Consider the following 16,124-nt stretch of genomic DNA (forward strand, 5'->3'; position numbering starts at 1 on the left):
TGAGTTTGAACAAGATATTTACACATATAAAGGTTAATGAATTAACAAGTCACCAGCCAAATATAGTTTGACCAAATACTATTGCTAATTTCTGTATGATATGTTAATAAACATTGTTTTATTTTACATTCATGTGTTGGAGTCTGTCATTCCGAAACTCAGCCAATCCTGTGGAGAAATACTTAAAATAATTAAGGTCCCCTACGAGTCAGGTAATCTTCTGAGAACAAACAAGTCAGATGCTAAGTGGGAGGATTGGACTACGGGGATATACATATAAAAAAGGGGATAAATTATAATAATTAAAATATAAAGAAAATTAGGGCAACCAAGAAAAAACAATAATACACCACCCCCCCACAATAAAGAATAAACCCACACCCCACCCCCACAGCGCCTTTTTAGTTCCCAATTATACAGATGTAGTGATGACTGCAAGCAACCCATATATTCTGAAGACAACTTTTGAAGAGTTGGAGAAAGAAGCAGAAAGGGTTGGGTTGAAGGTAAATAAAAATAAAACGAAGTTTATGGTTACAGGTAGAAGTGAGAGACGAAGTACTGAACAAATCTGGCAAACAGCGAAGCATAGTTTCAATAGATCAGAATCCTCAAATATCTGGGAGTTATGATTCAACATAGTAGTAATGCCCCAGAAATTCAGCGGCTCGTCTTAATGCTGGTAATAGATGCCATTTTACGCTGCAGAAACACTTTCGATCAAAACTGCTCTCTAGAAGAACGAAATTAGTGTTATACAAAACAGTGGTACGACCATCGTGACTTATGCTAGTGAAACATGAGTGCTTAAAAAGAAGGACGAAAAATCTTTAAATTTTTCCTGGGAAAGGAAAATCTTTGCCCCGTGAAAGTCGGGGAAGAGTGGAAAATAAGGTCAAACCAAGAGCTGAAGGAAGTGTATGGAGAACCGGATATAGTAGGAGTGATAAAGAGCTAGACTTAGATGGGCCGGCCACGTGATACGAATGGAGGAAAATAGATGGCCAAGGAAAGCAAAGGAAGGGCAACCGGGAGGAAGAAGACTGAGAGGAAGACAGAGAAGGAGGTGCATGAATGACAGAGAAAGACTTACAACTTAGGTGAGACGATAGAGAACAATGGCCATGGAAAGAGACAGCTGGAAGAAAATCATTGAGGAGGCCAAGGTTCTACAAGGACCGTAGCGCCGTGGAGAAAGTATGTAAATTAGCTCCAGAAATACGAAATAGACTCCTGACATTTTTCGTACAGTGGTTACTAATTCGATAGAAACTATGGATTGGCAAGTACAGTTAATACCATTTTATATAAATTATTTCCACCTGACAATCCTGAATTTGATTCGGATACTCACTTTCGAACTGCTAATATGCAATATACCGATACAACTGATGAACAACCATTTACAACAAGAGTTAATGTTGCTAACAATGTTGATATCAAAAAATTGTCCAGGAATGGATGGTTAAGAATATTTTTATTTTACGGAAATTGAAGTTTAGACCTCGAATGTTAATGATTTGATTAATTTAATTAGGAAGCCTAATAAACCTCCTACCGAACCACGGCCGCACTGACAAACTTCGGTAAAATTCTTGACAGGCGGATGGCACTTAGACTACTCACCTTAGTACAAAGTCATAAGTTACTTTCACCTTATCAGTACGGATTTACTGCAGGGAAATCCTGTGAAAAATGCATTGGTAGACTGTTACTCATATTCAGAGCTCCTCGTCGAAATATACCGTATTTCCCCATGTATATGGGGAAATACGGTATATTTCCCCATACCTTTTTTCGAAAAATTTGGGGTCTAAAAACTGGGTGCGTCTTATACAGTGGTTGTAGATTTTTTTACTTGCATTTCCCGCTTGTTGTCTTTGCGCTCATTGTTTCGCACTTGTTACCGGTATATTACGTTACGTTTTGCCACGTTCTGCCCAGAAATGGCTCAGAAAAGATTTTCGTACAGTGCTGAATTCAAGTTAAGTGATCCAGTTTGCAAAAGTGAATGGAAATCGTGCTGCTGAACATAAGGCAAGTCAGCAAAATGGCCTGATTCAGAGAGGGAATTGAAGATATGGATTGAGGAGCAAAGGGCAATTGGAATTCCTGTGTCCACAAAGATGGTTCAGCATGAGGCAAGAAGAATTGCTGATGAAAAAGAAGTTACTGATTTCAAAGGAGGCTTCAGGTTCATGAAACGGAATGGACTAAGCATGCGTACACGCACCAGACTTGCCCAAAAGATGCCTGAAAGCTATGAGCAGAAGGTCCTTGAATGACAAAACGATGAAATTCAATGTCGGAAGACATCAGTTTGAGTTGGGACAGATTGCAAATATGGACAAAGTCCCCCTTCAATTTTATGTCCCAAGTAACAGAACTGTTAATAAGAAGGGAGTGAAATCTGTAACTGTGAAGACAAGTGGACATGAAAAGAGCCATTATACAGCTGTTCTAGCTTCTTGTGCCGACGGAACCAAGCTGCCTCCTATGCTGATTTTCAAACGCAAAACAATGCCACAAGAAGATATTCCTCGAGGAGTGATTGTCCACGTTCATGACAAGGGTTGGATGGATCAGGATGGGATGAAGGTCTGGTTTGAGAAAGTTTGGAGCAGGAAACCAGGTGGGATCTTACGCAAACTTGCCCTATTGGTGCTTGATCAGTTCAGGACACACATAACAAAAAATACAAAGATTGCTGCAGAGCAAAAAACAAAACTTGCCGTCATACCTGGAGGCTTGACATCCCAACTCCAACCACTCGATGTCAGCATTAACAAACCCTTCAAAGCTGCCATGAGAGATGAATGGAACCAATGGATGAAGTCTTCTGGGGACAATTTGACACCAGCAGGAAGAGTGAAGAAACCAACTATAGGAGAAGTTTGTACCTGGGTGAAAAGATCCTGGGATAATATCAAGATTGAGATTGTTGTCAAGTCATTTAAGAAGTGTTGCATTTCAAATGCCATAGATGGAACTGAGGACGAGGCAATATATGAAGACAGTGATTCGTCATCAGACACAGATGAGGACAAGCTAATGGATGGGCGTTTTGACAGTGATGAGTTGTATGAATTTTATGATGAATAAAACGAGTTCAATAACTTTATGTAATACATTTTTTTTAAATTTCGGGCCCCAAAATTAAGGTGCGTCTTATACATGGGGAAATACGGTACTTTGCTCGTATTTGTAGACATTGAGGGCACTTTTCACTCCCTTTAGTGGGAAAGGGCCCCTCGAACGGTTTCGTTCAGCTAATTGCTCAAAACAGTTGTTCCACTTTTTTAGAAAGTACTTTAGTGAACATAGTGTGATAGTGAAATCTAAACACATGCAGCTCTCAAGATGTAGTTCACGAGGAAGGCCCACAGAGCTCTATTTTAGGACCCCCTGTATGGAATCAATTCTTTAGAATTGGTTAACAAGATTATTAGAGTTATAGCTTATGCTGATGATGTTACCATTCTAGTTAGCGGTCACTCTCGTAGGGCATTGGAAACTTCGGCTAATATGGTACTTAATGACCTTTTTAAATGGTGAAAAGAACCAAATTAACTATTAACCCAACGAAAAATAAAATTATGATTTTTGGATCTCCATTATACATTAACAAGCCTCCTCAGGTTAAAATTAAGTGTTCAACTTCCTTTAGTTACACAATTGAAATATCGGCGAATATTTTGACTGTAGTTTATTATCACAACAGATAAACTAAATTTCATATCTTATAAGAACAATATTTCTATTAAAATTTAAAAAATTTACAGTCAAATTTAGAACTTTCACAGATGAATGGAGTCTATCTATAAAAACAATGAAAATTTATTAAGATGCGGTGTTCCTCCTTATGGTAACCTATACTGCAGGAGCACGGTTCCATAGGGTGGCTATTGTAAGGTTTAAAGCTAAATTAATATCTATACAGAGAACATTTCTGCTTGTAGTCGTGAGGACCTGTAGAACAGTGTCGCATGTTATTCTCCAAGTGCTTACAGATACACTGCCTATAGATCTGGTTGTCATTTATAGAGGACTTAGCTACAGAATTAGGGAAAATAACTGCTGAATTCCTTAGTATAACTATTAATTTACAGAATGATGTTAAAAAGGAAAAAAACAAGTGCTTTAATGAATTAACATATGGCAATCAAGATGGAGTACTACTACTTCGGGCCAGGTACCAAACAATTTATCCCGGACGTCACGTTTCTACTTAACAAGAGAAATCAAAAATGTTTTTTTTTTTTTTTTTTTATGTCCATGTATTTATATATATTCTATGTATTTATCATATATTGTAACAGGTGATGGTTCGTTAAACGAATAACTGTTTAAACTGGGACTATCCCAAACTGATCTTTGTTCACGTGGATCTAAGGCAAACTGGAAACATTTTATGACTACCCACAATATAATGATCTTCGATTGGTTTGTGCAACTCTGTTGGGCAATGGTTATGAATCGCTGTTATTGGAAAATAGCGATAAACTAATTGCTCTACAAGTATTTGCACAAAATGTTTTCAATGAAGACAATCGCATCATCCTTCAGTAGTAGGTGTATCTATTATTATACCACGGGATTACCTTTATCCCTAACAACACTGTAATAGTTGAACAGGTCTATTAGTGGGGTTATATTGCTCCTGAATAATATGTTCTTTGGAACTCAGTTATACTTATAGTTTAAAATTGAAAAGTTAGTAAATGCCAATTAGTCCAAAACTGTCTGGATGGAATATGTAGAGAATCTATACAGCTCAGTCTATCATTTTTATTATGACAGATTTAAACAGTATATACTATTATAAATTTAATACAGAGTATAATAAACTGTTGTTTTGACCTGTTAATAATTTTATTCTATCATCCTTATTGTAAATCCTTTTTTAAATACTGAGTGCTTAACATAGCTAGATACTATACTAATTAAACTCATTTAATAAGGCTGACTTGGCATTCTGAACTTCACTTACCTGGATATCAGTTTTCAAAAATAGTTCTGTTTACCATGTACTGAGATCTTGAAAGACGTCAGCTATTACTGTGACATAATTATAATCAAATTTTAGTGTGACTATAATATGGTGAAACGTTACCTGCCTTTCTTTCTATTACTCCTTAGGGGTGCATGGGTGCTGGTTTTCTGCGTACACCTCAGTTGTATCTCATTGTGGTGCAATGATCATTGGATCTTCTACAATACATCTATGGTACTTCATTGGCTTTCATTGTGTTGCACAGAACTCTTTGTTCCATGCCTCTTTTAATGCAGCAGGACGTGTCCCTCGGATGCAGTAATTAAGGTGTATTTTGCGCTCATAGATAGATATGACAAGCATCATAGATAAATTGACGATATATTGATTATACTGGCTGGTTAGCAGTCTTCAAAACGGAAATTATTTGAGACAGGCCGGCCAAAGGATGTGAAGTAACGGTTTCGAATAATAGTGGGCGCTTAACCTGTGGAAAAGTACGGTGAGGTGGTTTGAGAGATGAATGACATGCCTTTGTGCAGATGTTTGTGGCTGACCAGACTAAAAGCAATGCTCTTTGGAAACGGGCATAGGCGTTTCAATGGTTGCCTGATGGTGAAAGTTCTGGATCGAGGTTACACACTTATGGGCTACCTGATGAATGAATGGCTATGATCCTGCTTTGGTAAGGGTATAACATGAGTAACACTTCATTCGAACCAGTGAGTGGACTGTGTTGTGGCAATTCAGACAGAAGAATGAAAGTTGTTTGCGACTAGGGAACATCTCGTAGAGTGGTATGTAACCTATATGAACTGATGAGCCAACTATGAAATTGGTCTCGATGTTTAAGTAAGGGACTGAACTTAGGGCCCAGACTTTAGTTTTAATTTGTGATTCATCACCCTTGAAGCACACCTGTAGTCTCTAGGTGGCTGGGTTCGTGTCGAAGAATCTGGGGGCTCCTGTAGAAGATCAGACCGCCACGGCGATCCAGCCGCTTATAATGGCGACGGCTGAATATCGAATCGTTGCTTTGGTCTGCTAGTGAGCTGCGTATTCCTTAATACTTAATGAAAGGATGCTACACCCCCTGTTCATTCCATTACTGCATAGACTTGTATATGGACTGCAATCCATTTCCTGAGCAGCACTATTCTTGATTACGGCTTCAAAAGTTCTATGTGATGGGTACATCAGCTGCATGTGTTGTTATGGTTACAAAGACCTTGACTTATTTTTTGTAGTGAATGCAAAGTTGACTTTCTATGGCGAGGTGAAACAGTTAAATATATGAGGACTTATCCTCTAATCAAGACCAGCAGACTCATGATCACCTTTTAGCGAAATAGCTGTTTCATTGACATATGAACTAACAAACTGACATACCCTCCAAATTGAGGGTATTATAGTGATGCTGTGTATGATGTTATCAATACGCTGGCAGACGACTGATGCTGTATTTGATATCATCCCATACGCAGGTAGACGATCCCTGGCCGTCCCCATATTGCCAGGAATGATAACTAATTAGTAGTAATATATGTTATGCTATAAATTACCTGTACAGTAATTCAGTAGATTGTGGAGTTACCTGAAAAACTGGCTGAGACCGCTTTCTTTAAAAAATAAGATTCACACACATTTTTTCTCTCTCTCTCTCTCTCTCTCTCTCTCTCTCTCTCTCTCTCTCTCTCTCTCTCTCTCGACTACTTCTTCAAGAAACTGAAACATAACCAACAATTAACTTTCCTTTGGAGTCTTATTGGACTGGAATTTTATCTGTGGTCTATTGCTGACTTCTAAATTTTTTTGTCTTGCTGATAATTATAAGAATGCATTCATTTGTGAGCATGAAAACTTATGCCATCGTGGGTAGCACAGTTGGTACGATCGCTGTCCTCCACACACCGGGTAGAAAAGACCCGAGTTCGAGTTCCGTCGCTGACGGTTGGAATTTATGGCCTTTTTCACGTGGCTGAGTTCATTGGTCTCATGTATGGTGTGTATGGTATAAGGGTAGCATGGTTTTTCCTCCCGGAAACTAGGGAGTTTCGTTCATCAAACAGAAACCCGACTACAGAACACACGCAATTTACAGACAGAATACAAGGAACAACATGGCCTTATTTGCCAATGCTTATAAAATCCAATAACAAGAACTATATATGACAGAGATGAATATCTTATAGCATGTATATATTTTTCATTAATAATCAGTGTACATTTTGGATAGCAAAATTATTATATATATTTTTTGAATCACTCGTAGCTTTCAATAAAATTTGCTTGAAAGCTGCGAGGCATATCAGCAGTTCTGAATTAATACTGCTGATATACTTCTGTGCTATGTAGCGCGTATACCAAACAACTCGGATTATGTTAGAGAAGGTCTGAAGAGTCTCAGCTGATTTTTTTTAAACACGTTAGAAAGAAGCATATCTTCATAGTTAATTTCCTCTTGCCAGAGTACACCTAATGATGGAACAAAGCACGGCAATTCAGTACTGTTGATTTTCCAATTTCTTCAGAATAAAAGAGATAAAAATCTGGTGATTGTTCGAGATGCACCGCTCAATCGAAGATCCGCGATATCTACCAAGGCCGAAAGTGGTTGGCTTCTTAAGGCAAAACAAAATTGTCATACTTAACTTCAATGATTTTTTGCACAGTGTAGTATTTCTTGTCCCAATTCTCCAAACTGACTAGTCCTTTAAGAAAGAATTTTCGTAAAACAAATCACTTGGAGTGCCTTCTTTTGTGCACGTGTCACAATCCTATGGGATAAATTTATCGTCTTTCAATGATACATGTCAAGGTTAAAATGCTGTACAGTGCACAACAAAAAACGAAAGTGGTACTGGCTAAATTTTGCAATAAAGGCTAAAATTCAGAAATGTCAAGTCAGTTCTTTTAACCTTCTAACTGTGGACCCATGTTTCGTTTCAAATGCTGGGAAACAAGAATTTTTGTCGATAAACACAATTTTAATACATCTTACAAAAAAACTACAATTCCATTCCTTGAAAACACATCTGTAGCTAACTGAATAAAATTATTCTGCTTCGCACTCTCGTCGGCTTTCACTTGAGGCATTTGAAGCGAAGTAGTAAAAAATAATAATAATAAATAAACGATATGAAACAGTCAATGAGAGATGAGGAAAATCAACTGAACGCAACTGCATGCATTCCGCATATAGACATCTGCTGAAAGCAGAATTTCTAAAAAATGAAGCGAGAGAATTGAAAATGGGGATGCTTCCGCACTATTTCATCCTCTGCAAATGTTCTGTTAAGCTGAGTATCATAAAATATACTGCAAACAGAGTAGGGTGCGAAAAGTCTCGTCTAATATAAACGAACACGACTTGAAGTATTCAGAAATAGCAGCCAAACATGATATTCTCTTATTCATAAGTGTAAAATGTAGAAAAGTGTGAAATAAGCATTTTGTTTGAACCTCTTATCTTGTCATGCTCAATAGAGTAAAAGAAAGCGATATTTTCATGAATTTATACACGGAAAAAATTTAATATCGAGTATAACCTTCATAGGCTTGATGATATTAATAACCCACTCGGAAACACTTGCTACAAGTTTTCGGTATTAGTATTATTATGGCCAACAAGGAAAGGCAGCAAAAAAAAAAAATAAAAATAAATAAATAAAAATAAATAATAATCTAAAATAAAACAAAAAGGATATTCATGCTAACTATTCCCATTTCCCACAAAGCAATTATCCAATTCTGCTTTGAGCGTTTAATATTACTATTGGCAAATAATGCAAGAAAGCAAGCTTATAAAGCACCAGCCAAAAAAAAAACCTACACTTCACCCATCCATACCCTCCAAGAATTTGTTTAGTTCTGCCTTGAATTTATTCAAACCACCCACTTCCACAGCAGATGAAAGTTTGTTCCAACAATCAACCACCCGCTGGGCGAAGGAAAAGTTTAGCACATCTGTACTGCAACCATCCTTCCTCAATTTGAATTTATGACCCCTCATGTGTGCTGTCTCAAGCAAGAGGAAGGATGCCATCAACATTTAGCTTACTGAACTCATTCAAGGCCTCAACACCTCAATAAGATCTCCCGCAGGTGCCTTGTCTCCGGAGACGGTACAATTTGCAGAATTGAAGCTTTTCTTGGTAAGAGTACCAAGGTAAGAGTACCCTTTTGTTCCCTTCGTCAATCTGGTTGCCCTTCTTTGCACCCTTTCCAGAAAACCTACATCCTTCCTAAAGTGAGACCTCCACACCAGTATACAGTACTCAAGATGAGGGTCTAACCATGGCCTTGTACAAAGGGTTAATTACCTCGTTATCACTGCCAGCAAAACTTCTGTATATCATTGATAAAATCCATGTTCTTAGCCAAACTTACTGCATCTGCCACTACGGAAGCAACTTATTTCAGTGTTCGACAACTCGCTGCCCATAAGCAAACTTTATGAGATCCAGTCTTCTGTTATTCCGTGATATTTTATGTGCGGCCTTTGATTCTTCCTCAATCTCTTCTGCGCTTTATACAGCCTCAGTCAGATCTCCTCGTAGACATCTAGTTGTCAAACTTTGCAGTCCACACCATCTACGCTGTTCTCTATATGTGTATCGATTAACGCTCATCTTGGTCGCTCTTCTTTAAACTGTCCAGAAATTGTCTTTTCAGGTGCGGTCTCCAAAGCTGAAAATATTCCAAATGCGGTCTAACCATCGTCTGGTACAGAGAGATAATGGCATTCTCGCTACTGGCAAAAGTTCTATAAATCGCGGAGAGAACACCAAGGACTTTCCTAGTGGTCTTTACAGTGCATGCAAAAACTGCACATAACGATGAAATGTAACATCCAAGTCGTTTTCGTTTTGAGCCACTTTTAGCTTCTCTCTCCCTAGCTTATACCCGACTCGACAATTTGTGTGCCCCATTGCATAACCTTACATCCAGAAGCATTTGAAGTTTAGTTGCCGTTTTTTAGACCATACAGGCAACCGAACCAAGTCCTTTTGAAGCATCAAGGCCTGGCTCAAATTGTTAACCATCCTCTCCATCTTAAAATCGTCAATAACTATTAATTTTAACTATATCAGTTATCATCAATATATTATGTTAAGAATGGAATCTTGCTCCACCCTTCACGTAAGGTTGAAGTTAGTTCTCTGTTTGAACTAGGTCTTGTCCTAGCTCTCAACTGATGTTCTTCGAAACACTTCCCATAAAATGTTCAATTGTTCTCATATCTGAACACAGAGCTAGAAACAGCAGGTTCACGATATTATTTCCATTCAAACCATTCGTACTGGCAACTCTCTTTGTGGATGGGGGAGTTAGGTTGACACAAATTTTCACTCTCCAAAGAAGTGTGACAATACATTAAGTTGGTTGGTTTTGGTACTGTTATTTTTAGCGCAAGGGCTATTAAGGCCATATTGCACCTAATGCATTGGGGAAGAATTGTACAGATCACAGCAGATAGATGAATTTATGGTTCCACAGATACGAACGGACGGACCAAGTCCAATCCACGAAAAATAAACTCAAACCTATCACACTAGCATCACCGAACTTTTGTTTGTGCATTACAATCCAAAAGAACCGTTATTTTGGCACAGGCCACTTTCATGTGCTTCTGGTACCTGGACTATGTAAAGTGATTCATAACTCCACATCACATTCTGTCATGCTGTGTACAATGCTTTCGTTCTCTACATAAGCGGTAATGCATTTGTGGGAGACATCTTCGGCTTAGGAGCTGCGAAAGCATATTAATCCAACCTGTAAAGTGTTTTTCTAATAATTGTTGGTCCTATACTTAACCTTGTTCTGTCAACTGACTCTTGAGTCATCTCATTAAGAATGCTTTGGGTTTCCCTTTCATTATTCGTTTCAACTGTACACATGCTCTGGAGTCATTAATAGTGGCTTACTAGCTTAAGATGATTAGTCGCGTTACCTGATGTCTTATTGGCTTGGGTGTTTCCAACCGATTTTGGGTATCCAGATAATAGAAAGAGCTGGATACCAATTTTGGGTATCCAGCTCTTTCTATTATCTAGTGAATAGACATGCCCACTGTGACAACCTGTCATACTTTCAACATCTTTTTTTTTTAATCGAGTTCTTTTTTCTAGTATGAAATTTTCTATAAAAGATGCATTAAAATTCTTTAAGTCAGATACAAACCCACAGACTGAAAACTAAACATACTGTGCATATTAAATTGTACAAAAGGTATTTAGATTATTTTAAAGCCAAACATATGGAAAACTTCAAATGTTTTATACGCTGTATATAACTTTTAAAATCAAAAAAGGGACCTTATTTATTTAAGTTATAAAATTTTAAGGAGCAACAAACTATATACTGGTAAAATAGATGTATGTAGACTTCCTATAAACCAAATTGTTATGTACAATTTAATTTAAATTTTTCCCTTATGTCATGCGGTCCAAAAAATGATAATTTAAAAATGCAAAATGTGATTTCACATTTATTATGTACAAATGATGGGCCGGGAATTTCTAACATCACAATGCCTGCTATTTCGCATACATGTGACTCTTATGTGCACACGCCCATAAGTAACAATGTATCCCACATAACTGAGCAAGTGTTCAGTTACTTTTTTGAGGCCATTCTGTGGTTAAGCATATTAATTGTTCAACCCTAAAAATGAAAATCAAAATGTTGTGCCTTTGAACAATTCGCATTACTGTTATACTAATTGTTACTGCAAAAAAGAGACAACAAAACTGAATTAAGTTCCATTATATTAAGAATTGTACTGAAGCATAAAAATTAAATTACTATTTAGATATTACTGGTTTATTAAAATCTATCAAATAACTGAAAATATTTACAAAGTAATATGTACATGCATGTGGATCCACAAAAAAAGCATATTGTTATCAAATAATTTAAAAGCTAAAAAATAATCAGAATTGTAAATAAAGCGTACATATTAAATTGTAATTCCGAAAATATATACAGTACATTGATAAGGTATCAGTAATATCTAATATAAAATTAAGCAGTTTAAGTTTTAAAATATATGTATAAAACTATCTGACAACATGTGTTTCAAAGAATCCTTTACTGAAAAAAAATATTTAATAACGTGTCAACCCACTTTTGGCCTTAATTACACACCGAATGCTTACCAATTTTTGATATATGTTTAATACATATTAAGAGCAATATATTGGTCTATTTGGACCACATGACTTCGTGTTACCTCCAAAAATACCGCCGTATCAATACAGAGGTCAATTCAGATACTTATTGCGGAGGTGGTGACTTGGCCCGAAGCCAACGTTCCAGTTCATCCTAAAGGTGTTAAACGAGGTTAAGGCAAGCACTCTGGGCAGACTAATGCCTTAGTTTAAGGACAGAGGTGCGAAAACTAACCACAGGCTGTGCAGTACGACATGGTGCACAGCGTGGTGAAATATCGCCTTCCATACTGCTGTAATACTTCAAAATTTCAAATACTGCATGAATGGAATTCACTGTTTCAGGAACGACGCCCAATATTCCAAGCCTAAACTACTAAAAACAATCCTAGGCTGTGAGAGTATTAATACTCTCATTACTGAGTATTAATACTCCACCAAACATCATGCTTGGGAAGCATACTCTGGTAAATAACGTTCTCCAGGCATCTGGCAGACCCACAAAAAGGCCATGAGTTCGAAAGACCATGCTTCTTCAGGATGACCTGGATAAGCTTCAGGGATGGTCAGAGAAGTGAGTATGTTTTAAAGCAGCAAAATGCAAGGGCTTAGACATGGAATTTAATACAATAGCAACCCAAAAACAGCTTATGCAATTGTTGGAGTTGAATAAAAAAAGAAAACAGTATATGAAGAAAGATTTGGGTGTTACAATACGAGCGGACATGAAGTTCTAGTTGCAGTGTAGACAGGCGGCAAAGAGGGACCTACCGATGATTTATGGAACACTTCCTTTAAAAGCTTAATTCCGTTGTACAAGAAAATTGTAAGACAGAGCTTGGAACAGTGTCTCCAAGTATGGAAACCATGCCTAAAACAAAGACATATAGCTTCTTGAATGAGCAAAATCCTTCTTCCAAAGACAAGGCACTTGTGACTTCAGCAAAATGGTGTTCATATAAGGAAAGACTTAGAATATGTGAGTTACAAAGCTAGGCACCTTATAGAGGATAAGGTGCCTAGGTGTATAAGGCTCAGAGAGGAGAAAGAAAAATGAATGAGGGCAAAATTTTCGCGGAGTCCAGAACTAGGAATAATAAATTAAAATGGCGGGAAATGAGGTGTTTCCATTGGATTACAGGAATTTTTCTTTTAGCCACCGAGTTATTAATAAATTACCTCCAAGGGAGGTTGAGTCTGATTTCATAAGAGATTCATAGGTCAGCTGTACAGGTAGTAGTATCTTATGTGGGACGGCACCTGAACGTGAGTTCAAGGTGTATAGGTACCTACATGAAGAAGGAATCAACATAGGGTTTTTGTTTTTATTTATTTTTTTTTTTCTGGCTGTACAGGAAAAGCCTAAGGTTTCCTTCCGCCATATGGATAATACTGATAATAACTCGTATATGGTGTATCAAAAAAAAAAAAAAAAAACTCAAAATTGTCACTCTCCCAACGATTGTTTCACCGTTTTAGCTATCGATGAGACTCGAACTCAAGCATTTTCTACAAAGTGTGAGAGAACAGCACTTACTACTCGTAAGGGCCAGAGCTACACCAGTTGCCTTCTATTCTGCTTAGGTTGCATATTTTTTTATTATATGTACATAACATAATAGTAATTAATTATTGTAATTTGTTTCGTACATTTTTCTTCATTGTCATTCACCCTCTGCTCAATCCCTTATGAATTCTCATGTTACGAATGTTGTCAATTATGAATGCTTATGAACTATAGTTGCAGACATTAGCTGATTGCTCATTTTCTGTGAATAAAATTAGTTTTTTTTGGATATTTTCCCCCTCATACTTGTACATGGAATGCTTTGATATTTTTCTTTCTCATTGCTATTAAAGCAAAGTCTCTCTAATGTCTGAATTTCCAGTGAAAGTACTTATAAACGACATCACGTATGCGATGGGATATGCCCATGCATGAGCAAATAGTTACTTTGTAATTAAAATATTTACTTTGTAATATATAATCAACTCTTAAACAACTGTTTTAGATCTTTATAAAAAAATGTACTTACAGCCAGCAGGAGGTTTTTTCACTACATCCGTTTTAGCAGGCTGGTAGCCTTCATGCCACGTAAAATTTCGCTTGTATTCCGAGTTGACCTGCAACGTTTAGAACCTGAGATCATTTTAATCTATGCATGACTATAAAGCTTAAAGGAATAAACATACTAAAATTTATTACATCCTGGTAAAAATAGCTTAAGAAATTAAGATTCTCACAATACAGCTTTTTAATCTCCTACACAGATTGGAATTTAAAAAATATTTTTTTTTTATATACATGTGTGGACAAAATTGAAGAAACATAACATTTTAAACAAAATAAAAATCTGTGTCATCGGTTATTCTCTAGTGTCAATATCTTGGCAATAATTGAAGATTTTATGTTTTTGAGACAGTTATGTATTGCTTAAGCGTATACCAATACTGTTATATATATATATATATATATATATATATATATATATATATATATATATATAATGACCCTCTATAGCATTTGCATAATATATTTTGTTGCAATTTATTACGACTGCCAAAAAACGTACGTTACCTGCAGATTCTACTGTGTTTGTGAATATTATATAGACCCAGAGGAGCAGTGAAACAACATCACTGGTGGCACCGAGTTTTTCAATTCACATGAAGCCTATTTTGGAATGCCTATAAGTGATCAAAACAAGTTGTAGACACCTCATTTCTGTTGTGGTAGTTACAGGTCAACACTGCAGGGATGGTTTCCTTTCGTTACATTTCGAAAATGGATAGGATCCACAAGTCAATATGACGATTGCTATTTTTGTGTGTATATCAAATTAAAAAAAAGTTGTGGATCGAAAAGCTGTAGCGCATCCCAACATACCATCTTATTGCTCTAGTGCGACACAACTAAGACCTGCCAATTTCCAACCCACCTTCTAGAGAAGAGTTTCAGAAATGGGTGATAAATCTGGTGAACAAGATAATTGGGGTTACGCCTCAGAAGCGTGTTCAAGTAAAACACCATATTTCTCTAATTAGCAAGGAATGGATGACTCAGTGAGGGACTTGGGTCTAACTAAATCCAAAACAGAGCCCCTGACAGCTCATTACAAGAGTAGAATCTGTTGCATCCAAGCTGCAGATTGGCGTACTATTTTCCACACAGAAAATAGTACGCCAATTACACATGTTTTCACCCTGTTTCAGAATCCCCATTTTGATCTGATTGGTCTTTATGAAGAAACACTAGTACTAGTCAAATCGAAAAGAGTGGCATAGTTTCACAAACAGTTCCAGTAAAAGTTTGAATGCTCTCTTGCTTCCCAATGGGAATATGTACCCATCGATTTCTGTTGGGCACTCTGCGCAACAGGAATCGATTAAACGAAGCAAGTTCAAGTATGATCGTTACATGGAATGCCTGTAGGTAGTTAAAAGTGCTGGAGTTTTTTTTCTGAGTTGAAGGTGGTTTCACTAAGTTTCCTTGCCTTCTCTGCCTCTGGACAACAGGCCACTAGATCAACGCTATAGGGAAAACAGAATGATCTATCAAAATTGAGTTATCCTATCGTACGCAATGTAGTAAAATAAACACTTTTGCTTCCATCACTTCATATGAAGCTGGAAGTGTAGTCAAACAATTTGTAAAAACATTGGATTCTCAAGGCGGCACTTTCGAGCATATACAGTCTGTTTCCAAAATTGTCAGATTCAAGAAAAATGAGACTGCATATTTATTGCTGTAGAGGCAATATGAGTTAAGCAGATATTGTCTTCCCATGAACCGGAACAAAAAATGACTGATTTCATGCAGGACAGAAAAGACTCGAGTTCGAATATCGTCAATGATTAAAGGAATTTAAGGTCTCTTTCAAAACGTAGCTGTCTGAGTATGTCGGTCATAAAGAGAAAGTTGCATAATGGAAAAGCATGTTTTTCGTTCACTAAAC

The 16,124-nt window shown here is 37.0% G+C and overlaps 1 protein-coding gene across 4 annotated transcripts in view; it reads right to left on the bottom strand.

Annotated features, from left to right (window-relative positions):
- The window catches only part of LOC150076271 (uncharacterized), a 695,145-nt gene that overhangs the window by 664,253 nt on the left and 14,768 nt on the right, over positions 1–16,124 (bottom strand). For 3 of the 4 annotated variants that reach the window (XM_090388136.1, XM_090388134.1, XM_090388133.1), the window contains exon 2: positions 14,205–14,292. In XM_090388136.1, coding sequence (XP_090244262.1) covers positions 14,205–14,292 — 88 coding nt within the window. The remainder of the gene's footprint in view (positions 1–14,204; positions 14,293–16,124) is intronic. The other variant, XM_090388135.1, reaches the window with a different exon arrangement.

This window comes from Mastigoproctus giganteus, chromosome 13 (genome assembly GCF_048544385.1).
Source record: "Mastigoproctus giganteus isolate SK-2022 chromosome 13, ASM4854438v1, whole genome shotgun sequence".
Lineage (NCBI taxonomy): Eukaryota > Metazoa > Arthropoda > Arachnida > Uropygi > Thelyphonidae > Mastigoproctus > Mastigoproctus giganteus.